Source organism: Micrasema longulum, unplaced genomic scaffold, assembly GCF_059751315.1.
Source record: "Micrasema longulum isolate JH-2025_06_02 unplaced genomic scaffold, ASM5975131v1 h1tg000904l, whole genome shotgun sequence".
In the NCBI taxonomy this organism is placed as follows: domain Eukaryota; kingdom Metazoa; phylum Arthropoda; class Insecta; order Trichoptera; family Brachycentridae; genus Micrasema; species Micrasema longulum.
The window spans coordinates 267,836-295,678 of NW_028278095.1; the positions used below are offsets into that span (position 1 = coordinate 267,836).

At 34.1% G+C, this 27,843-nt stretch overlaps 1 protein-coding gene across 3 annotated transcripts in view; it reads left to right on the forward strand.

Moving 5' to 3' along the window:
- The window catches only part of Mondo (MLX interacting protein mondo), a 79,575-nt gene that overhangs the window by 28,194 nt on the left and 23,538 nt on the right, over positions 1-27,843 (forward strand). For all 3 annotated transcript variants that reach the window (XM_088231708.1, XM_088231706.1, XM_088231709.1), the window contains exons 2-3: positions 1,449-1,555; positions 18,552-18,625. In XM_088231708.1, coding sequence (XP_088087834.1) covers positions 1,449-1,555; positions 18,552-18,625 — 181 coding nt within the window. The remainder of the gene's footprint in view (positions 1-1,448; positions 1,556-18,551; positions 18,626-27,843) is intronic.

Consider the following 27,843-nt stretch of genomic DNA (forward strand, 5'->3'; position numbering starts at 1 on the left):
GTACGATGGTACGATGGTAAGGTTAACAAGGGTTGAAATTAATTTTGCTGCAATGCACTGCTGTGAATTTGTAACCAAACGTTTATGATCATCGTTTCCCTATCAGCAAACACTTTCGCATACCTTGGTGTTCCAATTGCAGCGTATGGAGATCGTTTTTCTTACGTGGAAGGTGAGGTTAGATACGCTTCAGGTGCCACTTCAGAGACAGTGAAATATTGCAGTTTTTCTACATTTTAAACAATTATTTCACGTCGACTCTTTTTATTTTTACCTAAAAGTAGCATCGAGTCGACACTTGTCCAATAGAGATGAGCATTTCGATTATTTAAAAGGAGGAGCTGTAAGAGTTGCTGTTTCACTATCAATTAATTATAATATTTTTTATCGTCTTCATAGGGGTGGGGTAGCCACGGTCTTGCTCTATCACCTTTCGACTATTGATTTAACTAGTTTTTCTTTGCGGTGACAGTTTAAAACCGATTTCAGCTATTTCCAAACTGTTTTAAAATAACAACTTAATTTTTTGTATGACTGTTACAGATTTTTCGGAAGAATAACTATTTTTCAATAACTGTTCCGTATACTTTTTACCACCTCTATTGTCCAGAGTTCCTGTTTCTATTTAACACAGAATTGTATTTTTCATCCTCCCAGACACGGAATAAACTACATAATTTGTACATACTTTGCACATTCTAAATTTGTTAACAAACTTCCATATTTCGGAACAGGGTTGTGGTCCTGTGTTATGGACTCACGGATCAAAGACCCGTAATGAGGACCTTCAGCCCTACGGGAAATTGGATACAAAAAATATTTTCTTGTGCGCGATCAAAATTTAAGCATTAAATTGTAAACCAAAGTTTCTTAAAAATGTGCGAAAAAAAAATTAGTAATAAAAACGCACTACTTTGAACTACGTCACTGGTTCATATTAACCAACCAATGATATGATAGCTGTGAAGGTTTGCTTACCGTAAACGAACCAATCGGAATAACTGACAGAAAAACCTCTGACATTACACGCGGAGTTATTTCAGAAATACAAAACTTTAAAAAATCATAGCGCTGATAATACGATATATATAAAAATAGGAATATTTTTTTGGCTTAGTTTAGTCTATTAACAAATTTTTAAAAAGACACTGAATTTTCTCAATCGAACCCCGCTCAATACAACTTGATTTCCATTTACAAGCACAATTATTATTTCTTACTAGCAAAAAATGCCCCAAAAATTAAAATATTTGGCCAATTAGAAGAACACAAATATTATATAATTTTAAAATTCTTTTTTACACCGAGACTGCAGAAAGAAACTTCACGTAGATTAAATAATATGCCATTATTAATTTTATATTTTTTTATTAGGTTGTTTGTAGGTTATATATGATAGTGTTTGTAGGTTATTATGAAAAGTAATTAATTTTGTTTTTTTTTTTCAGACAAAAGCTTACGTCACCAAAATGGAACCGATTCAAAGGCATCAAATTAAGATGGAAAGACAAAATTCGACTCAACAATGTTATTTGGCGATGTTGGCATATGCAATGTAAGTACATTTTAAACCCTTGAGGATATCGGCCCTGATTTGTGTAGGCTAACTGCTTTCCAGACCTCGAACTAAATGTGTTTTTTTTGGCAGTCAGTTCAATTGCCTGCAGGCGGTCAAACTGGGCTTTCTCACCTGACCAGGACTGCGATTATGAACGGCTATCTTCATCGGTATAAACTGAGACGGTATAAACTAATATCGATATTTATGTACGAAACTGTGTATGTTTGTATGAAAATTCAAAGTACCTTCGTCGGTAACCGGTAATTGAACATATTTAGAAAAAAAAAATTGTACACATAATCTATTTTTCATACAGAAACTTAATTTTATTTTTTACATAAAATTGAAAATAATTTTTAACTTCTCATCATAATCGAGGCTCAGATCAGATCATTTGAATAACCTCAAGCTCTAATTCGTGAAAAATAAATAATTTATTTAAAAAAAAAAAAACGTTTTTATTTTTTATTCTTGTCAACTTTTGTGAACAACAATGTGTTTGGTTTATTGCGAAGGCGAATTTATTTAGAATGTGAAAAACAGTAATCTTTTACATGCACACAAACACACGCATGCTTTTATTTTACCGAACCGATGTCTTAAAATTGTATTCTTTAAATTTACATAAGAATCTTAAAATTTCGAGAAAATAAGGGTTTTGTTGCAGTGACTTGTTTTTGTATTATAAATAAAAAGAAACAGCGTTTTCTTTATTTGTATTTCAATTTTAGAGCTATTTTCTTTTAGTCGTAAATAACCGTAAGAAAATGATAAACAAGTTGTGGTAGATCGGGGTTCGAGCCTCAGTTTTCCCGATCTGTTACATCAATTCGAAATATGAATTGTCCATGTTGCGTCGTCCTTACAACATTCTTTTTATTTTATTTTCCCACATTTTTTTACTATTGGTACTCTAAATGAATTATATTATGGAGCTTTTTTTTCCATTTACGTACCTACTAATAAATCCAAGGGATGGTCCATAAATTCGCGAAATACATGGGAAGTGGCTAAATAGACAGATACTATTTTTTTTTTCATTTTCAATATATTCTACGTATACATTTTTCGGATCTTTAAATTGGTTTATTTATGCCATCAAAAAAAGGGATCAGGCGGCGGTCAATAACCAAATTCCTAAAGGAGACAACGGTTTCAGGCGTATGAACCTTTTTATGATGCCGAGATGAGCCCTGAGGAACTAAATAGCCTCCAAATCCTACCCTGTACTGTCTGACCCAGATTGGGCGACTACAAAAAACATTTACACCCCTAGCAGCATTACCAGTCCTGATTTGAGGCCTAACTGGAATGACCCGGGACGGGCTCATGTAGACCTACAGGCGGAGTTGAATACACAACGGTGCGGCTGAGGCACTGCTTTGCGGAAGGCAACGGAAAACCTCCTCAGTATTAAATTCAAGAAACTTATTTACTACGACTGATAAAAATAAAACTACGGCCTCCGTTTTCCAGCCTACCTTAAATAATCAGGAAGTGCTAAGAATCTCCGTTTCAGTTATTAAAAAAAGCAACCTGGAATCTCCGAAATTTATATGAGGCAGGCAAATTAGATATATTATTAATAGAATATATTTTGTGTACCTATAATGAAATAGAAAGAGTTCATCAATATAAATATTTGGGATGCTGGCTCAATGATCAGTGGGATCATTTTCGGGAATTTAAAGTTGAGAATGATAGAGATGGCTATGAACTGCTTTTTTAAAATGCGTGATCTCCTTAAGGCTGTAGTCTAATAAATCGCACGCAAAATGAGGAAATCATACGATTTTGCCATTTTAAAACGAATTGTTTTTTTTACGCGCAATAATAAAAAAATCAAAAAACATAATTTAGAAAAATACAATAATTTTTAAAGGTATTTCTGTTAAAAAATATACTTAAAAGTTTTATGTAACTAAAATATAATTACGTTTAGACCGGCAGATTATGCCATTTCAAATTTAGACCAAACTTAGGTATTTGGGATCTCAATAAAGACTAAGTATTGAACTAAAATTTATTAATAATTTGAAGATAATAAATTTAACATGAAAGTGGCCGAATTAGATTATATTATCAGAATTATCTTCTTTTAAATAAAAAGAATACAATTCCATAAAAAAAGGTTTCAACTAAAACATTCCAATATTTTTTTTTTTAAAGTATAACCGATGGCATAATTTTACGCAGAAATAAAGGAAAATGTCACAAAAATGTATATGATTTAAAATGCTTGTATTTATTTTCAAAAACAAAAAAATAAGATTTTGATTCGGCCACTTTCATGTTCAATTTATTAACTTCAAATTATTACAACAAATTTTAGTTCGATACTTAGTCTTTATTGAGATCCCAGACAACTAAGTTTAGTCTAAATTTAAAATGGCGTTATCTGCCGGTCTAAAAGTAATTATATTTAGAAATTATTGTTTTTATCTAATTTATGTTTTTTGTTTTTTATTATTGCGCGATTAAAAAAAACATTCGTTTTAAAATGGCTAAATCTTATGATTTCATCATTTTGCGTGCGTTTTACCAGACTACAGCCTTAACAATAGAGACTTCCACCTTAATCTGCGTATACGAATTGTACGATGCTATATAGTACTTTTTTTACTGCGTTTATAGGCTACCACAGAAAGGATTAAAGCATTTGGAATGTGGTGCTATAGAAGAATGCCAGAAATACGATGAAAAAAGAAAAACAAATCTCAAATGCAATCAAGAAAAGAAAGCTAGAGTATTTTTTAAAATATATGCAGAGTGAAGTACGAAATAGTCGGTATCATATTACATGGAAAGGCTCCTGCGGTGCTATTCTGATGAACCGCTCTCGCGGCCGTAGAAAACACCTTACATACAAAATACGCGAGATAAGACTCGCGCACCTCTGGCTTAAAAACTTGAAGGGAATGGTTCCACTGTAGCTCCAAATCCTTATTCAATGCGGCTGCGGACAAAATGCCGGTAGCCCGCCTCCACCGTGGAGTGGCACCATAAGAATATTAGTACCCTCCACCAACCAACCATTCCATTCCGCGAATTTTGAGACCACCCCTCGTATATTATAAGATAGAAACAAAATACTAGAAGGGTGTTTTCTTCTCGGTTAGGTAAAACTTCTAAAAAAGGGAAATGAGATTAGCCCGCCTCGCGGTTGACGCGTTTGTCTACAATGCTTGAAGTCCCGGGTTCGATTCCTGGCAAGGTCGATATAAAATTATTATTTTAATGAATGTTTTTTACACTGCACTGTTTTAAAAATCGCGATTTATGAAATTGAAAAGAATTATTTTATAGTATACGCGAAACCGATAGGAAAACTCACGGCCTTAAAAACGGTTCTCAGGTAAGGGGAGTGAGTGCTTTCACTACAATATTTCATAGTCTATGGAGTGACACCATTCTGAATCTTCTCTACCCTCTAGGGAGTAATTTGTCGATTTTTATTTTTTGCATGCGTTTACACTTTGCTTCATATATGGCCACACTGCTGATTAAACGTCAAATAAATATGAACACGTGAAATCAAACATGATTTTCATTTAGAACATTATTGCGAGCATTGCCCAAAACACTCAATTAGGTTGAATAGATTTAACTGTATTCGGTTTTTAAACAGTTTTATACATCAGTTGACATCATCAGTGAGGCCATATATGAAGCAAAGTGTTTTCCCATGCAAAAAATAAAAATTCCATTTTTTTTCACTACCGCCGCGATAAGATCCATAATAGCACCCCTGGGGTGCTATTCTAAACCGCTCTCGCAGCACGAGAAAACAGTTTTTCTTGTGTATTTTGTATGTAAATACGCGAGAGCGTTTGGAATACCACCCCTGTAGCTCTATCACAGATGACTATCGGCGTGCTAATAAGCGATTATATTTTTGTTTTATTATTATATTTTTTTTAATTGTCACACTTCAACCAGATGCTTGGCAACACCTAATATTAAATGTCAAAATATTTACGTTTCGCGACGCACAATCCTGCTGCGCAATCACATATTTAAATTTCACCGGTGAAAATATGAAAAATATTCCAAAACTGTTAGTAAAGTAAAATAATTTATTGTTATAAAGTTTTATTTGTTTGTTCACAACGTATCATGCTATTTATTACATTTAGCCGGCGGCAGCGGTCGGCAAGCCAAATATCAAGAAAAGCAGTTGCCATGGTTATTGACTGTAATTTAATTTTCACTTTTTTGTATTAAATACTCCTTACTATTTTGCAAATGCAATATATTGTATTATTTTTATAATAAACGCCGATTTTTCGGCAATGAACTGTATTTATTTAAGAGGATAACAAAAAACAAACCGACACGAGTGTTGACTTAAGCCTGTTTTATATTGGTCAGTAAATGGTACAAGATTTTGTGCAGAATTTAGTCCAATAAATACTGTGTAGTAAATACACAAATTGGATGAAATATGTGGTCAAATTCCAAAAACATGTCCTATTTTTCATACAATATTTGAGACAATATCTGTTATATTGTCAACTGTCATCTGGCAACTTCAATTTTCAAGGCGTATTAAATTATTTGTTGTTGCTTGTGTAATTTTATTTAATTAATTTGAGTGAAAACTAAGAAATATTATTATAAAATCAACAATTTATTTATTGAAAAAACCAAATAAGTATGTAGATATCGACGAGTACCCATATAATGTTTTTTTAATATTTTCTTGAATTTTATCATTTTCTAGATATTAATATAATTCAAAGGTAGTGAGAGAACAATTAGCAAAAAATGTAAAAAGGGGATTTTATACCGGAGCATTCCTTTTGATTTTTTAAAACAATAATCTAAAAACGCTATACCAAATAATACTATTCATCATCACTCCATATTCCAAAAACCATTGTACCATTGTACCAAACGAAACAAAAACGCTATACCAAACATCTTGTACCATTTACTGACTGTACCATTTACAAACTCTGTTGGCTTATGTATAAGTCACTGCACAACTCGGCTCCGGAATATCTAAGGGAACTATGCATTCCAGATGAACTAGCTGACAGGCGTCTCACGCTTAGATCAGCTACGTCTACGGCGAGAGGAAAAGTTATTATACCTCTACGCAAACAGCGCACTAAATTTGGTGAGCGCGCATTTGCGGTCGCAGGCCCTATGGCATGGAATGCTCTCCCAGCAGAGGTGCGAGGCTGTGAAAGTGAAGTGATGTTTCGGAAAAAACTTAAAACCCACTTGTTCTCTAAATCATTTGAATAAATCCGTAGCACGTGACAACAAAATAAATTATTTTAATTAAATTACAAATTTAAAAGCTTCAATTAAATTAACTTAACAATAGAATCACCATGTAAAGCGCCCTTGAGGTATTTTATTACGAAAATGGCGCTGTATAAGTTATCCACAATAAATAAATAAATTCGTTCCCTAGTTGGATCATATGGTGTCCACAAGGTGGCTCCGGACATTTCTGTCAGCTCTCGCGTCCCGTAGTTCTCACTTGAACTGCCGAACTGAATTGTTTTTTTTTTAAATTCAGATAAAAATCTATTGATTATAATACAAATAACACTGAATTTATATTTGAATGCGTTTTATTTCAAAGGCAGTTAAAGAGATCATACCAATAAATATTGTGCTGTAAATACACAAATTTGATGAAATGTATGGTCCAATTCCAAAAATATACAACACGTCCTATTTTTCATACAATATTTGAGCCAATATCTGCGCGCGCATCCCACTGTTGTATTGTTAACTGTCATCTGTCAACTTTAATTTTCATGACGCATTAAATTGTTTGTTGTTGTTTGTGTGATGTTTTTTATCCAATACACAAATTGAGAAAAAAACTAATACAGAACAAATCAATGATTTATTTATTGAAAAAAACTAAATAAACAAGTAGAGATTTTTTTGTATGTTTTCTAGAATTTTGATTATTTTTTAGGGATATAAACCAAAGCTAATGAGAGAATAATTGATTAGTGAAATTAAAAAAAAAATCATTATTAATTCAGATGTAAATTTACGGCATTTTTCTTTAAATGCGTTTTATTTAAAAGGGAGTTGAAGAGATGGTAAACGTCGGATTTTAGTTTTAACAAAATGAGAGTTAAGCGGGATCCGGTGGGCCCTCAACAACCAAAACTGATGTTGTCATTGATCAAGTAAGGACACTGGTCATGCAGGCTCGTCGAATAATGATCAGAGAACTTGCTGATGAAGTGAGCATTAGTGTTGAATCCATTCATTTCATTTTAATTGAAGATTTGGCCCTCAGAAGGGTCTCAGCAAAATGTGTGCCAAAGTTGCTGACAATTGAGCAGAAGCAACTTCGTGTGGAGATCGCACAGGACATGCTGGAGACAGTGATCAATGATCCCAACTTCCTGATCTCGCTCCTTGTAATTTCTGGCTTTTTCCCCAGCTGAAAATGCCTTTGAAAGAGACCAGATTTTAGACCAGGGAAGACATCATGAACATTGCGACGGACCACCTGCGCGCCATACCAAAAAGAGTCTTTCCAGCATTGCTTCCGGTAGTGGCCGAACCGTTGGGAGAAGTGTGTAACAGCTCAAGGGGACTACTTTGAAGGGGATTAGTGTCATTTAATTGTACCTCAATAAATGTTGTTTTTATGAATAAAAATCGGATACTTTTTAACCTCCTATAAAGACAAAGCAATTAAATAATATATGTTCCAATGATTTTAAGGATAATGGATTGAAGAGTAAAGTTATTAAAATATTTAAAAAGTCTAACATTGTTCTAAAATTCTATGTTAAACTATGCCTTCAATAAATAATCATTAAGAAAACAATTAAAATAGTTTAGATCAAATCTTTTTTTGGCATTGATTTTTTTGGCATTTTTTAGGAAGAACATTTTGGGTAGACTGCAGATACTGCAAAAGCTGCTAGGAGCAAATGTTCACAATCCATGTTGATTTAGAAGCCTTATGTTGGTTGTTGATCGCAAAAATAATAATATATTGTTAGTTTTTAGTAACGGCGTCGTCACTAAATTGATCGGTTTGCGATCTTTACTGTCAAATAATGTCATAGAGCCCGTAGTCTGTAATGGCGTTGAACACTACGTACTGCGCATGCTTACGCGCAAGAAACTGCCCAATGTAAAACAGCTAACAAAATGTCCCAAGATTTGGCAAAATAATTATTGTTAAAAAAACTGAGCAAGACCTTGCACAAGATCTTGTACCATTTTATGCCCAATGTAAAACGGCCTTTAGAGATTACACACGCGTTGGCTTATGACCGCGATAACTTAAGCATGGTATTTACTCGTACGCACGAAATACATGCTAACAGAGCGATCTCTTCGCGCGCAATTCCGTTCAGAATAGCAGCCCTGGGCTTGTATTCCAAACGAAATTATAGCGCGGTATAGCGCGTTTTTACGCACTAAATACGCACTAAATACGCACTATAGCGCGCTGTAAACGCGTTCGGAATACCAGCCCTGGAATGCTATTCTGAATTTTCCCACAGGGGTAGAGAAGAAAGAAATTTGCGGATTTTTATGTTTTGAGTGTAACTACACATTGCTTCATATAAGGTCACACCGATGTAGAGAAATAAGAAATACGAGCGTAAAACTGATCATTTTAACAAATTACAACAGGGATGGAGAATACCTTAAAGAAGGGAATATGGAAATCTAGGCATTTACAGGGCTTATGACCTGCCAATGGTTGGTTTAAGTGGCCACTTTACACACTGCGTAACATTCACCATTTTGCCTATGTTTGAACATCCATATTGTTAAACTTAACGACTCCCGAGGGGGTGAAATCCAGTATTTTGTCTACAAACATTTGGACAAACTCAAATATCGATCATTTTCAGTTTTCATTTGCTGTACCGATGCAGTGTCCTATGCACCATTCGTTGCGGATATGGGAATTGTGACGAATATTTTATATTTGCCTTTCTCGTGTCTATAGTTTAATTGTTTTTTTTTGCTATTACTTACAATAATTACTATTCCAGAATCTAAGAATGTTCAAATCTAATTTTGAAATCTTGGGATTCCTCGATTTTTGATTTTCCATTTATATCCGTAGTTTGCACCGTCATCTTCATTCCCTTTCAGCATCTAATGGTGCACAAGGCACTGCATTGTTATACAAATCGCAGCGTATCTTGATCGTTTTTGTTACGTAAGGGTAAAATGATCAGTCTAACGTTTCAGGTGCCAGTTCAGGGACTATGAATTATTCTAGTGTAAAAACACTATTTTTAAAAAATATTTCATATCAACCATGTCGGGAATCGAACCCGAGACCTCTTGCATGGTAGGCAAACGCGCTGACCACTTTACCACGAGGTCGACATGCTTCTGTATATTTGTCTTAAAAAAAGCTTTCTATTCTTGAGTTTTCCAAGCAGGTGAGTATGTGCAATTAGCAGGAGATAATGTTATAAATCAATTCTGATCCAAAGTCCGATAAAGTGACAAATTGTTTTCCCGTTGATAGCGATTATGTCAATCATCGTTTTATCATATTTTATAATTTTACGCTTAAATATAAATTATAACTTTTACTGCGCAATCATATTTTTTTATTATTCTCTCAGCCTTTTTTATCATTACATGTAAATTTAAATGTTCAAACGAGTAAATGTGATAATGATTTATTTTATTTTATTTGACACTTTATATACATATACAATATATATATATATATATATATACATATAAGGGCAGGCATATTGCCTTAAGGCTATTTCTTCCTACCTACCCAAACCGTTCAGTTTGAGAAAATTATAAATACATGGACATATTGAATCATACAATTTTATACAGAAATCAAAAACAAAGATTAACAAAATAAAAATATATTTAAAAAAAATTAACACTATGCTATGAAGAGAGAAGAGGGGATGGGAAGGAAAGAAGAAGGATAAAGGAACAATTCTAATATTTAGATAGTGACATTTGTTGACTTAAATGTAAATAAAGAAGGGGCGTCTCTAACATTAGTGGGTAGATTATTCCACAATCGAGCGGCTACTACTGTGAAAGATAATTAATAATAATTACTATCATAATTAATTATATCATCACCTTGCCCTTTCCGCATCTAGTGGTGCATAGGGTACTGCGTTGGTGAACCGAATTCGGCGTATTTCGATCGTCTGTTACATGAACGTTAGGTGATCGATTTTACTCTTAAAGTAAATACAACATTATTTTGTCACAGGAGCATTGTCCACGTGTAAACAGGAATTCGTAGAGCATAAAATTGTCCCGTCACATCGCTACCGAGATAGACGGGCAGGTTATATCGGCGGAACAATGATTACCCCTCCACCACCACGTGCCATATTGTCCTCGTGTGAATAAGTACGGTCAGGACATTGTGATAATAGCGATTTGCTCGTGAACATGTCGCTCAAAAAAAATTCTGCTGAAAATGACGGCAAAAAAAATCGTTTTTATTATTTAGTTCGTACTTAAACAATTTCAATACACCTTGTTAAAAAATTAATAATATTTTTCGTGAATGCGCTTGTAACAAACGCCGTCGTGTATTCATTTTCGCAGCGCTCACTTGTGAACTGCTACCGAATTTTCGTATTGTCTCGGCAATTGTATTGTCTGATGGAATCGCCTGAAACATTGTTATACATCTCCAGAATCCTGAACTCCCTGAATTTTTACTGTTTTTTATTTTTCATATATATTTTTATCCCTTTTTCTTTCCTTGGTTCCTCTTTCTCTCTCCTTCCAAACTCATTATCTGATTCCACATTCCTCATTATTGAATATGTATAACAGAATGTACTTTTAAAAAAAGGTTAATATGTGCAAAGCCTTATCTCCCAATTGAAAAAAACGGCTGTTAATTTTAATTAATTAGATTATTTTAATTTTATGTACGTGTCTTTTTGATACAGTATATTTATGGTTTTTTAGTACAAAATTCCGACCAACTATTCTTTTGACCAGTCTGTTTTTTGGTTGGCTGGAAGATATTGCTTTTAGCAATAAGTCCGCCAAAGTACTTATTATTTGTACTTGAAGTTTTAAATAAATATTTTAAAATATATTATCAAAATCAATTTTGTTTCCTTACGTATTTTTTATTTCTTTATTTTAACGTATTGTTCATAATATAACTTGTACATTGGTGGATTTAATGCCAAATGGCAACTTCTTCCAACCAACTGGTAAAATAAAGGTGTCTTTTAGATAATTTAAGTTTTCTTCTTGATCTAAAAAACTTATTATTCATATAGCATTATTGTTGCATTATTTTTCTTTTTTATTAATACCTAGTCGAATACTAACCACTTTTTTATTATGTTAAATTATTCTCAACTTTACTTTGTTATATAAATATTTAGAACATTAGAATTTCTTACTTTAATTGTTATCTTTTATTTAGATATGTTATTTTTCTTCTTACTTTTTTTGTTTTTTTTTTTTAATATTTTATTTTCACTAAATGGTTTAGCTTTAATTATTTTATTATATTTCATATTGTGTATTACACAATGTGTTCACTGCTGTGATTATTTCAGCAAAACATTTTTTTGAAAAAAAGGTTGAACCGTTGATGTATAAATAAATAACCCTAACTGGTTTTCAAAAATAACAAATAAATTTTTAAAATATAAAAAAAGACTAACAAGAGGAAAAAATAAATAAAGAAAATGCCAGAAAAACCACTAGCTATGGGTGCCCATTTTACTTTTTCAGTTTTTTGGAGGTCTAGACTTTTTCATTTCACTATTTGAATCCGTTGAGTTTTCTACCTTTTTCTATAAGTAAATATACTACTACTGTCATCTCAACTCACATTTTTCCTAAGGGATAGGCAGAGAAGATTTATGAGTTTACACACGACACGCGTTAGACGCGCTCGTAAATCCTTGCTCCTACTTTTATACATATGTACGTACATGCCCTTTACACAGACTTCTCGTTTAGAGGAAACGCGGTCTGACTGTTCTTAATACAAACGTATGCCCGTATTTTCTCCCTGGATTATGTCACTAGAGCAGTGATTTACACTCTATAGATATTTACCATAGGCGTGGCGTGTCTATCGTTTTGCTTTTTTGATAAATTGTTTCCTGTGGGAGTTAGGACCATCCAAAAACCTATAAAAAACGGGCGTACGGTACACAAATAATTTTGAAAAACCGAAAAGGTGCCGGCACAGAACATTCCATTCTGATACTCTTTCTAAAAATACAAAATCGGTTCAGTTTTGGGGTGAGAGAAATGGGACAACGAAGCGTCGATGTTAGTTAGGTATAATCAGTCCGACGTGCAGCTGTCTTTTTCGCACAGTATCGGGGGGGCGTTTGCGAGAGAGTGACAGGAAATAGACATGTCTAAATACCTATTATAGTTCAGTTCACTAAAATTGTCAGGCACCACATATCCTCTTAAAACATTAAATCTAGCTAGTCTACCAGTCTCGAAGATGTCGCGAAAGCGATGAAACCGGTCACTGGATATTCCAAATTTGCGGATTAAAGTATCATTCGTGTTTTATTTATATAATAAATTACAATGAACTTCCATCAAGAATTTTCACTTACAAACTTAAATGTTTTATTAAATCTAGCGACGCGACGCCGCGATGCTTGATTAGATTTTAGGTTCATCTGGTCAAGACAGTTTAAATTTTTTAGACATCTAGCGGAAAATTTTTGAGCGTTTTCTTAGTTTTAGAAAACAACGCTCTTGCATTACTTAGGTAATTATTAAGTCTATGTTATTTGAAGTATGCCTTTAAATAAAATAGACATTAATATATTTTTCTCCAATTTTAATGACAATGATAACGCCTGGCCCTTTTGCCCTCATCCGACTGCACAATACTCTTCAAGCCATTGTTTCCCAACTCTGGGATCACGATCAACTATTTAATTAATTAAAGAATTATAATAAAAAACATTTAGTTGGTATTTTTATTACTTCGATAACATTGAATTGCGTAACTAAAGATGAATAAGCTGCCACAAGGGCAGATCTCAACGTGCAGTCTCAATACCTCCAATAATGGACTAGATTTGTTTTGGAAAAGTTGAAATACGCCGACAATCAACTTTCATTGAATAGATCAAACCGTATCGTCTTTAAGCTACTCGCTTAAAATTAAAATAGTAATAATGTATTTAATTGAATAATTTCAAAATGTGGGTTTGTTTTTCACAAAAGCTTTTCTACTTTTACTGAGATTTAGGTTCTTCGGAACAGAGAGTTAGGCAAGAAATATTCTTGATTTGCCTTTTGATATAGTGGGTTCTAGGCTCCTATTCATTTAACATGTATAGTACAATTGAGTTGATAAATATCAAACGCCAGTATGTCCACACATTTAAAAAAATAAAAATTGTTGTACAAAACGTAGAGAAAAAAAAAGATAATTTCAGTACTTTTCAAATTAAAACATGTCATTATTATTATACTGTTAAAAAACTCTGTTTCAATTCAGAAACCAGTAGGGTCCACATGGACACTGTGGTGAACGTTGTGGACATACCTGCGTTTGATATTTATCTACTCAATAAAACAATATTTTTTATCGTCAATCAGAATTTTGAATTTTCTCAATTCAACCAAAGTTTAGCCACAGTTCTAACTCTGACATTCATAATCACGATAATCGCTCCTTCTAAAATGTATTATTTAACTTTAGTTTCGATGAACAAAGTTTGGTGAAAAGTCACTAAAAAACATTTCTCGGTATTTGCATAAAATAAAAGAAAAACAAACTTTCCCAAAGACTACTTACTTATTGAAAGGGTTTAACTATTTTATGTGCTATTATATCCAATAAAGGTTATTTTATGTGATGTCTACTCTTAGAAAGAAAATCTACTCTTAGGTCAGTATTTGATTCAGGAAGAGGAAAACTTGTCGAAATCCGACGCTCCCCAAACACTAGATTTGGAGATCGTGCTTTTGCCACCGCCGGCCCCTCTGCCTGGAACCAATTGCCTTCAAACTTACGAATCATCGACAGTCCCAGTCAGTTCTGATCCGAACTAAAACCCCACTTCTTTAGGCTATCATACCCTCAATTTCAAATCTGGAAATATAATATATCACTTTAGTTTAGGTATACAATTGTAAAGCGCCCTTGAGGTGATTTTTTACAAAAATGGCGCTATACAAATCAGCCAAATATTATGATTATGTATTTAGTAATGTGGCAATGTTTGTTTTTTTGTAGGTGTTTCGTTATTATCATTATAAATCTGTATTTTGTAATTTGAGAGTCCCAGAATAAGTTATAAACTGATATAATACTTTGGATTGTATGAATTTTCAATTTAAATAACAACGTTAATTGGAATTGAAATCTCAGTTCTTCTGATCAATGGACCAAGTTATTTGTGATTTCAGTTTAATGTTAAACTTTTGTAGAAAATACGATTATCCGTCGGTGGTTACAGACTCCTAAGCAGAAATCCGTTTGTATCCCATGCAACTATTATCTCTCTAAAGCTAGGGTTTCCTAGGACAGCGGTGCCTGTATCTTAACGGCCGTAGTAAATGGTGATGCGGTGGACAGCCGTCGTAACGGTGACTAAAGAGTGAGAGAGTGGTTCCTAGAAAAACGGTGTTCATCGCATCACCGTTCACTACGGCCGTTAAGATACGGGCACCGGTGTCCTAGGAAACCCTAGCTTAATAGCCTCGCCACACTATGCTCCTTGCTCTGCTCCTCACTTTGCTTCTCGCGCTGCCGCCCTCCCGCCCGATGTTACCCTCTCTGCCCACACGCTGCTTTACTCGCGCAATTAATCGCGACGCTCCGCCCTTGTCATTTGTCTTTGCTATACAATGGACGGTGAAACTGTGGCAGCGTGCGCGCTATGCATTTTTAGTATAGCTAATTGTATGAATGTCATACAAAGAAATATACTTCATTCAAAAATGACGCGTGCGTCTTGTGTGAGCGCTTGATGCGTACTGCGACTGCGCGATTATGTGGCCAACCACTCGCACTCATATTGCCGGTCCTTTGACTCGCACTCAAAAACCGAAAAAATAGGGAGCGGTGGGCTCGACGAGGAGCATGGCGTGCGGCATGACGAGTAACGTTGCCACACTACGTCTCTTCCTCCTTCCCATGCCACTCATCGAGTGTGTGGCGGGCCCATAACGCTATCAAAATTGTATTTCGCTCTCGAACACTCGTAACACTACTTACGCCAACTAATCCCGTTACGTTAGTTAGTTTATTTTTTTACATTTTGTAGGATCTAAAAGGTTGAGGAATGATGCTCTGAATACCAATTTCCATGTGTCCGGTTCACTATAGGTTCGGCCTTTGATCCATCTTATTTCATTTTACACTTGACTTATCAATATTTTTTTCGATTTCTATCGAAACAAATATGACTTTTGCTCTTTCCGTTTTGATAATTCTGTTTTGTAATATATTTTTTTATGATTGATATTCAAAAGTACATTACCTTCATATGCGTTTATAATTTTTTTAAACATTACACCCAGAGGTTTTTTTTACATTAATAGACAGTACTTAATTTGACAGACCAATATTACCTACCGTAACCCACCAAAAAAATGTCATTTAAAATATTGCAAATGCGTTACTAGAAGAAAGGTTTTTTTATCATTGTTTATTATTTTTTATATCATATGAGCTGAACCCGGAAATGCTTTGCTTTTGCTAGATTTGCGTACATACTCGTATATATTAAAGTAGCGGACCCAACAGACGTTGTACTGCCCGAACATTGGCTTGCCTGCTATTATCTTGGAAAAAGACTCATCATTGATAAGTAGGTACCTAGGTACTTTTTTGTGATTGAATTCCAAAACTAATAATTGTTAATATTAAAATATTTCATTTGAGTAGGTACCTAGGTACTTGTTTATGGTTGAATTCCAAAACATAAAATAATTCATTTTCAAATATAGAATTCTTTTTGTTAATGTCAAACTCCGCTCTTCTACCAACAGGGGTGCACTTTATGTAGGAATGTGATTTTTATAAATGTATTTAATGTGAGTTAATATTATTTTATCATTACTGAAAATCCATTAAAAAGAAATAAATGGGTAGAAATTATAAAGAATTTAAGGAAGAAATCTGATTAGGATCCATAAAAAGCGAATGTTGTTCGTAAACATATTTCAACAACCCTTCTTATACACAAATAAACAACATCCTTCATTTTTTTATTTATGCATTCTCGTCGAATGCAGTCCTAGTGAAGGGTGAATAAAAAAATTTACGCTCCTAACTTTTTTGAAGGTTTTAAAAGCTATAAATATGCCAATGGAAAAGCTCATCATTTTGCTGAAAACCGCAAGTAAATCGGTTCCAGTAGTTATTCAGTCTATCGAGGACACACATACAAACATTGCCTTTTATATATATAGATTGTCTATCTTTGGCAAATATGCTATAATTAAGAGACCTTAGAAAAAGAACGTGCTGAGAAATCACCTATAAGTACAAATATTATTTGGCAGAAGTTAAGTATCATAATTATACCGGGGTTTAAGTGAAGTGAGCACATTAACAAATACACTAATTTAAAGCGATCCTAAAGCGATTTAAATCATGTAAATTGTAAACAACAATATAACCATAATCCTATTTTGTCATACTTTGTTTTACTGCTATGAAATTGTTTCACCAGTGTTGGTTATTTCACTTATAATATTACTTACACAAATACTAACAGAATAATAATCGCGACATCTTTTAATACATTTACGGTGCTTTCTTTATCAGCTAAATGATAACGACATTTATTTTATACATTTTATTGAAATATAAATATTAAAGAGCAACACGAACCATTCACGTGGATAATCAACTGACTCAAATTAGAATTCATCGACGTACCTATTTTAGTCAATGGAATAATAAATAAATAAATGAATATCTAGTCTTCGATTCTTCTTAAAGGGGCCCAAATCGAGTTTTTATAAAACACCTCTGACGTTTATAGTTTATGCACTTTTAATAAAACAGCGAACCAATATAATATTGTGTATATAGTTTATTTTTGTAAAACATTTGTTTTAGTTAAACGTATATCATGAAAATAATAATTTATGTATTGATTATTAACCTAAACAATAGTATATCAATGGTTAGTAGCCGATTAATTAACGAGTACGCAAATCATTGCGAGTAATATGCGTATATACTCGGATTTATAAGTAATAGTAAATTCCAAAAATACACACATTCATACAGAGATACACCGCCTCTGGCTCCCCTCCAGAGAGGCTCGACCGCCGACTATAAAACCATTAACGTAGCGAGATAACCGACAAACGAGTACTAATAAGCGTTTTATTACGCGCTCCATATACATTACAAATTTGCCTAAGCTTTCCGCATCACTCTCGCAAATCTCCCGAATCGTATAAATAATTATCGCGACATTTTCTCACACTCACCTCTCGTCGAACCGCGCAAACGGGAGGAAGGAAGGAGCCAAGACCGGGCACACATAACGCGCGTTGTTTATAATACAATAGTATTCGCGTCTTCAGTCGGGTTCGGGTTCAGTTCGGGGGGTACTCGTGTAACTTTCAGACATTCGATCGAACCAATATAATGTGAGCGAGCTACGCTCTGGAAGTGTCCCGTCTCGCCGTGTCGCCGTGTCGCCTATCGTCGTCGGGTATCGGTCAGTTGTCATCTCGCGGCCAGCACCACACGGTACGCGGTGTAGCGCGCGGGGTGCGGAGGAGCGTTCATGAAGGGGACTCGGCCCGCCACGAGGGCAGCAGCACGCGAGGGCGGAGGGCCGCGTAGGGCACTATGTACAAGCGCTTCCAGCTGCCCCGGGTCTCTTGGGGTCGCAAGTCCAAGGTCAAGTGCTGAGCACAGGAAGAAGGGATGATAGCGGCTGCAGCGATGGCCGCCCATCGTTACGGTTGTGAAGACACGCTGAATTGCAGCAACGCGCGAGTGCCGTTGCCAATTGGACCCATTCGATTGTTTTTGTTTCAGTTATCATGAAACAGAACACCCTGGTGTGCCAGTTTGCATCACCCCTGGACGTCGATACGCACATCAAACCGGAGGTGAGCTATTCTTTATTTATTTCCTTTCCGACTCAGACTCGCACTGCCGATATCATTTGTCTAATCATCCCTACGATCTACGACACCGTATTTGTGTTTACCAATCGCAAAGAAGTGGACTTCCGCAATAGATATTGTCTCTCTCGAGAACTTGGTCCTCGTGGTATCATTCATTTCTTGATAGCCCGATATCTGTATTTCATCCTGTTTTCAAAATGCCAAAAAAAGTATATGCCCAGACTACCGTATTTAAAAATCTCGTTGGCACCCGAGAAATACACCTCTTTCCTCGCATCCTCTTGATTTTGACAATGCACAAATATGTATATTATGACTTCTTTACGATTGGTACAGCTTTTATATTTGCTTAGTAATATTATTGACCGACTTACTGATGTAACTCGAACACAGTTTTAGCATTATTATGTTATAATTATTGTATTATACGTATGCATAAAACGGCACATTATTTATTTCAAGTAGGTTTACATCCACGAACAGCATGCTTTCCGCGTGACATCAGACATGACATGCCGATTATTATAAACACATACGTTTTTGTTATTTTTTCGTACTCTTCGAATAAGCTGTTTAAATAATAATTATCAATATTTATTTTTTCAAGCCTTGATGTCTTTAACATAATATTTCATTACCGTTATTATATCTTACGTAACAAAATATACACAAAATGATTTTGTTTCAAGTACCTACACAAATACCTGAAAACTTTTTAAACGAACATCATGAAATGTCTTGTATCAAATATGTTTTTATTTTTTTTTAGCTAGGTAATATTATTCTCTACGTGTATTATAGTTTTTTCTTTTGCGGTTTTTTAACATACCAATAAATTCTTACAGAGAATAGGGAAATATCACATTTTAGAATAATTAATTGTATTTTCAAAATTAATATGGATTTTGTGAAGAAATGTTCTCATACATAAATGTAAAAAAGAAATTTAATAAAAATACATTACTAGAAAAACGCGACGTGTTTGGCCTTGGATGTTGTGACGTCGAGATTCGTGGTAATGTTCGAAACAAATTTCAATGGCCAGGAGCAATTTTTTTTTGAAAAAAAAAAAAAAAAAAAAACACTAATCGTGACGTATTAGGGACGTGGCCAATGGAATGACCGTTTTTGCGGGAATTCAAAATTACAAATTTAAAAATGTTTTTTGTGCTACTAATAATTAGAAAAAAACTTATCACTAGACAGTATTTCATCGACCTTTATTACTTTAAAAACAAAAAAAGAAATTAGTGATATTTCCCTATATTGTTCTAAATTACTATTTTTGTTTTCTGAATCCTGAATCAGTGACGCTTAAACTTAAAATAGACACACTCAATGCGATCATCAAATTACTTTTATCACACGTTTTGTTCCAAATACGGTGTTAAATAATAAAATATTTTAAACCACGTTATTAACATGAGACAAAATTTAATAGGATTCGTGAAGCACCTTACCGTTTCTTTCGGAGCTGTACAAGTGAGCTTAACTCGGTCCTGGCGTTTAATACGAGTATGCTACCGTCGGATCTGTTGTTTTAAAGTAAACTCTGTTGATTATTTTCTAACATTATTGATACAATGTAAAATTGTTAGCTTAAGCTATAAAAGACTGTTCTTTTTAAAAATGAGATTATTTTTCTCCGGTGAACAAATTTCCTCACTGAATTTTTTTCTTGTTGGTCTATAAAATACCCGTCCTCTTTACCTTTTCATTTGATTAAGAACTTTTTTCAGACAAAAATTTCTTTAGGCTTGTAAAAGGATGGAAGTCAGAGGGTGCTAAACTTGATGAATTGCTTTGATGTTCTGACAATCGTTTGTACTCAAAATTCCGCTAGTTTTCTAATTGCTTAAGATCCTCGTAGGCAGGTACGCTGTCCTAACGATAGATGACCTTTCGCAAAGCGAGCCTTTTACGATTATTTTAATTCATTTGATACAGTATAGAAGTCATCCTTCAAAAGAGGTACGACCACGTCAATTCAGCCGCCTATTTCTTTACTGTTGAATATGAAACAGCAGACTCATTTGAAGCTTGAGCAACTTTGGATGAATTTCCGTTTGCGAGAAACCATTAAATGTTTTTAAAATATTGTAACCGCGCGATATTCCAATTTATCAACGAACAAAAGGAAACCGATCAACGAATCAACAGCTAAAATCTCTCGCGAATTTGGATAAATCATAAAAATATTACTCTTATAATAATACACTAAACGTAACAGATCGGGTGACACCTTTGTGCATTTAGTAAACTGAATGCCAACTTCACACAAAACAAGAGTCATATAAAGCCAGAATATTGATTTATTTATTTGACAAATGGTAGTCTGCATTACTTTACGGACTGTTTAACCCATTACGCAATGCAGACTGGAAATATAAGTTAGAAGTTAATGAATAGAAAGCAGATAGCTGCTAAACTGCCGATATGTACAGAAAAATAGATCCATATTATCTGCAGAAGCGAATTGCCTTATTAATGGGTGAAGTCTGACTTGCATTTGTACGGCTTCTGGGTGTGTAAAACAGTGCATGAGATCTCGCTCTAGTATAATTATTGGGAACATACAAACTGATCTCTTTCAGTATATTTGAATTATATATACTTCCAGAAATCAGCTTATAGAAATGTTTCCCAAGAAAAAAAAATACGACGAGATTCGAGGGTGTTGTAATCCAGCATCCCTGCTAGAAACAATGATGGATACAAGAATGGATAATTATTCTTGTTTTTACGATAGAAGTATCGCAAAAATCGCCTTTGAACCTTCTCTATTTCAAGGATGTGGTTTCGATTCAGAAGGGTCCCAAATTATGGAACAGTATTCTAGGATACTGCGGACTAGTGTATCATACAATGTGCGAATTGCAGTGGTATTATTAAAATATCTAGAGTTTTAAAGTATAAATCCGAGCATTTTACTAGATTTATCTACAACACCAGTAATATGGGACTTAAACGTGAAATTCGCTTCAAAAATAATACCAAGATCTGTTATTTGGTAATTGCGTGGTAAAACTCCATTGTTTATGTCGTAAGCAAATAGAGATTTTTCTTTGGAGCGAGTATACGAGATAAGGCAGCATTTTGGTATGCTAAAAGGTAATTTGTTAATTACAAACCAATGGCATAAATTACTCAAATCATTTTAGAGGCAAGATGTCCTCAGCACTTTTAATAGATTTGAAAATTTTCACATCATCAGCAAAGAGAAGGTAGTCGGAGTTTTTGATCGAGTCACTAATATCATTTATAAATAGAAGTAAAAAAAAGTGTGCCCAGGTTGGATCCTTGGGGAATTCCAGAATTTGTGTTGTAATCATAAGATGTGTTGTTCCCGTAGGTGACATACTATCGACGATAATGTCAATAGCATGAATTCCAAAAGGTTGGAAGTGAAACCAAATTTGTTTAATTTTTCAAGTAATATAATAATATAATCCACACATTTAAAAGAAAGATTAACACCACGACGACTTACGGCCTCACGTGTTTTTTTTATCGTTTTGTTATATTTGTTTAAAAACATTTGTACAAACTTAAAATATTTCTGTTTAAAAAAATAATGTATAAATAATAATAATAATAATAGTTTGAAATATACCGGTGACACGTGGTACGGGTAGATGATATCAGTAATAACTAATAACGTTAAGTCCAATAATGGGAATATTGCTTGTTTCTTGAATACTTGCCATTGCTGTAAGAAAACCTTTACACAGCTATCTGAGAAAATTTTGCTGTGGAATCTTAATCTCTTTTAATAGAACAAATACACCATTTTTAATAAAGCGTTAATTAGTCTGGGCATATATAATATTCCATTATTGCGACGCGTGTACCATTACAAGAGAAATTCTAGTTTTTACTAACTTTTAAATTTTCCGCCGTATCGTCCTTTGGTTTATTTAAACATTTAAAAAATCCAAACTAACTCATTAAGTATTTCAATTAATAAATAGATTTATAACTTTTCGGTCGTGCAGTTTTGAGATTAATTATTTTCACTGTTCTTATCAATAAAAAAAAACGTGTACCCTATCATTATATCATTTATCGACATTTCATTATTTCTTTTACTTAAAATCTGTAAAGATTATATGATAATCTATTATCATAAATACGCAATTATGTTACGTTATTTAAGTTTCTTATTTATTTTTAAAAACCAGTCTTTTTTACGAAAGATAAAAATAACCTTATTCTTGATTTATCAACTCGATGGAGTAGTTCTTGAAGTACCGACGATTTATCAGCATAGAACATCCAAAACGTCGAGAATCTGATTCCTTGTAAAGAAGGAAAGTAAGACAAAAAGAAACGATCGTGTCGCCTCCGCTTGATGACAGTAAAGTTGCCACCGAAAGTTGCTGGGTCCGTTGTTTTATATTTACGTTCCTTACAAATTAAAACATGTTTTTTTTAATATGTAAGTATATTTGTCGGCCTCGTGGTGTAATGATCAGCGCGTTAGCCTGCCATGCAAGAGGTCTCGGGTTTAATTCCCGATATGGTTGATATAGAATATTTATTTAAAAGGGTGTTTTCACACTAGAATATTTCTTAGTCCCTGGACTGGTACCTGAAGCGTAAGACTGATCATCTTACCTTCGTGTAACAAAAATGATCGAGATACGCTGCGATTGGTGTACCAATGCAGTGCCCTGTGCACCATTAGGTGCGGAAAGGGAATGATGATGATGAAATATATTTTTATGAATCCATAGTTCGCTTAGCAACATAAAATATGAAGTTTTGTAATATCGTAGTGAGCGGGCTTTGAGCTTTCATAGATAGTGTACGAAATGTCGGTGACGTCAATCAGGCATAGTGATACAGGAAGGTTTTGCTTGATATTAAATTATATTTTATTTCTTATCGCATAAGGTTAGTTTTTTTTCTATATTAATTTCATATTGCCAATTTGAAGTAATATTACGTCAATGCAATTCAGAATCGATTTATTTAAGATGAATGAAAAATCGCTAATTTTATTCGTTTTTATTAACAATTTCCTTAGGGACTAATTCACTCAACAGTATTTTTGAGTATTTCCAAATGTTTGCAGACAGGCTGGATTTAACTCTTTACTGCTAGAGAGAGCCAAAAAAAAAACATTTCTGAGAAGGGAATATGGAAGTCTAGGTGTTTACATGGCTTATGACCTGTCATTGACAGGTTTGAGTGCCCACTTTATACACTCGCACACTTTCCTTAGAAGTGTTTTCCTTCTCTGTTGCAATAGATTTAGAACTAATCAACTCAACTTAATGCATTTTTTTCGCAATCCGCACGAGGGTTAGTTATTCAATCCTGGTATTAAATAAGGAAATGATGACTATTGTCCATGCGATGATATTTCTTCACAGAGTATCGAACATCTGTTATTTCAGTGCCCATTTTTTAGTTTACAACGCCATAATCTTGAAGCTAAGTGCAGGAAAGATGGAATATCCTTAACAGATATCCACACTGTAGTTAAAAGTAGTTATCACGCGCCATTGTTCTTGAACTTTGCAACAATGATGATTGGACTCATAAAGGTAATAACCCAAAATCAGCGATCGAACATCCCATTTCCAAGACAAACAAAAACCGATTTTTTCCGAGTACCTTAGCCTTGTCCATAACACGTAATATATATTTCAAAAAAATCCTGGTATTATAATATTTCATATCATATATTTTTATCCGGTTTGTAATAAATAAATAGGTCGTCGAAATAACTAATAATATTACCCACGAAGTTTATTGTGTGATTACCTATCCGCCTAACAATTATTACAACTTCGGCAAATCAATTTAGACTCTTGTGTATTTACATTATATGTAGATACTATGTTCTTAGTACCCCTAGTATATGTATGATTGAATAATAGTACTTAAATTATATATCGGTAAATCTCAGCAATATTCTGACGAGCTGCTCTATGTAGATCGCCAAATTTATTCAATCAATTGTTTTCTTTTTAAATGATGAGAAATATACACAGTATTCTAAACATAATGTTAGGGTTGGTTACATAACTTTTTTTAGAAAAAAAATATTTGCGTTCTTATGAGTTACCCGAGCGTTTTGTGGTAGTTTTTGTTTGTTTTTGTAAATTTATAGATAATTTTAAGTTGCCTGAATATCACTCGTTCATGCACTTTGTAGTTGCAAGACGATTAGTAATCTAGTTTCAATAGGTAAATGTTATCAACTACCAAATATCCAAATTTAGTAAATGAGATCTAGAATTCCAACCGTCCATGCGCTCAGTAGCTGCAAGACTTGTCGTAATCTAACTTCTATTTATATAAATTTGTTTTTTTTTTTTTAATATCACTAAATCTCTAAATTTTATTGTCAAATAAAAAATGTAAATAGGGGCTAGATTTCTTATTGTCTATGTACTCTGTAGCTGAAAGACGTGCTATAATCTAGCTCCTGTATATCATAATTGGAGACGAGGAACAAGAATCCCAACTGTCTGTGCGCTCTGTAGCTGCAAGACGTGGTGGGATATTTATTTATTGTACAGCGCCCTTGAGGTGATTTTCACAAAAACGGCGCTATATAAATTATTCAAATATATATATATGTATAGAGCGGGATTCGAAGTCCGCGACACTACCCACCTGACCGCAATCCGCCCTTGTGACAAGCAATAAGCCCGCCAATGTCCTCAGTTGGAAAACAACGAAAACAAGGTCGGCGCGTCTGCCTACTATGCAAGACATCTCGGGTTCGATTCCCAACATGGTTGAATGAAATATTAAGTATAGTATTTCTTAATCCCTGGACTTGCACCTGGCAAGCGTAAGTCTGATCGTCTTACCTTCATGTTAAAAAAATCAAGATCCGATGCTACTAATCTACCAATGGCGGAGCCCTATGCACCATTATGTGCGGAAAAGGCATGATAACGATTGTAAAAATGCTCGGTATTCGCATTAAACGAAGTAAATTAAGATTTAGAAACGCGGCCATGTATACTCGTATATTTACACAAATTAGTTAACAACAGGGTTGGAGAACATTTTAGAGAAGGGAATATGGAAGTCTAGGCATTTACAGGGCTTATGACCTGTCTTTGGCTGGTTTAAGTGGCCACTTTACACACTGTAACATTCACAATTTTGCCCATGCTTGAACATCCATATTTCTTCAATTATTCCATCTGTTTATTTTAGTGAAGTTAAAGACCCGAAACCTTTAATGTTGCGAAGAGATTCATCTGACGGAATTATTTCCCATACTAGGCAACGCCTGAAAACAATTTTCCAATTTTTAAACTTCTTCTTGGAGTTTTCTCTGAAATGTGCTTCAGCCTTAGTTGTAATTGTATTGTAATGACTCCCTAGGGCAGGGGTGCTCAAACTTGAACTGCTGGCGATCTACCTCAATATTTTTAGACTACTTACGATCGACTTGAGAGGCTGCAAGTATGTGTGATGCAGGGTTGTCGTACATACACGATACACCCTACCTACCTAGGTAGGGTGTACCGTAGCATATATAGATATTAGCTTTCCGCACGGTCGATCGCGATCGACTGGTCGATCGCGATCGACCGTTTGAGCACCCCTGCCCTAGGGGGTGAAATCCAGTCTTTCGTCTACAAACATTTTGACAAACTCAAAATATTGTAGTTGAAATGTGTAATTATAATGATAAAAATAAGTCTGATATAGAATGCGTCATCGAATACTTAATATATGTACTGATACTTTACCAGTTTACCGACTTTATAATTTTTTTTTATAATTTGTTAGAAACATTCTTAAATAACCGCCATTTTATTTAATTTTGAAACTCGTACTTTCTAAATTTTCTTTTTGTTTTTGTATCTCTCAATAATTGTGTCTATGCCATCCGCTGCCTCCCTAAATTTCTCCGTGGCACCATATCGCCAACTTTCGAAAATTCCGGTCTAATCTGATTGGTTATTGTTCTTTCCGTGCATAACTCATCTTCTACTAATAATATATCATATCTCCAATACTGATACCATGCGGCTTATCCTCAGCCCATGGACACATGTTATTGTGTCATATTTCCAGATAGTTCTCCTCCAATATTACAGGTTTAGTTTGGATTATGGCAGTGGATATAGACGATTGAACGCCTTTATTAATTAAATAAGCTTATTTATAATAATCAATGCTTGGGACATGCAAAACATCACATTTTTATCCAGTTTGAAACTGGTGCCATGTCCGGAAGTACTATATGTCAAAATAAGTTGAGTAAGTTTCAATTAAATTCTACAATCATGTCCCAATTAGGACTCTTTCATTTAAATATAGTTAAAAATTGGATATGATCAATCATTTAAAAAAACAAAAAATTCATGCTTTTTATGTGTTTTTTTCAATCATAACTTTAACGCTAAATCTTGGAATTTTTAACTAAAAATCATTTCCCTTTTTAATTCACCCGTTCAAATTCATTTAATAATTTTAACGAAATTTGTGAAAAACATAAATTTTTTTTCCGTTTAAAACTCGACTGAGAGCGAAGACGTTTTTTCTTATATTTGCGTGTTAGGTTCAGTTTTTGGTGTTCTTATACAGCGGTAACGACCTCTGCTCTTTAAAATTTCATTTTCAAGATACGGATGGGCGAGGACATGAGACTGCGTAGGTGTGGGGTGGAGTGGAGACGGACTGAGGAGATTTCGTGCGTATACTGGAGGTGGTAAAAAAAATGTAACTGCTGTTTTTTGTTTATAACAGTTACCCTCCCGAAACACCTAAAACAGTTTCATGGAAATAAATAAATCGTTCCAAAAAACAAAAACCAAATCACCAGGCGCAGAAGTAAATTAAAAAAAAAACAAATTCAATGCTCCGCCGCACTCCGTACCGCGCTCCGCCCCAACTTCAAATCCTTATCCGTAATTTGTTATTATTTTTTTTTTATTTATACGCCCAATGGGCATTTTTATTGACATATTTATACTTAGAAAATTATTATAAAGGAAGAAAGACACAATGGTATATAGTTGACTTGGTGGGAGTGGAAGCGGGAGAGAGGTGTTTATAATTTGATTTGATTCAGTGATCGTTTGAAAGAAGACAACTTGCTATCAAAAAAATCAAAACTGATATGTTTTTTGGCAGACCTAAGAACTCTGGGCATAGGATAATGAAATCCATGGTTAGTTCTATGGTTATCGGTATGAAAGAGTTAGTTTTGTCTGAGG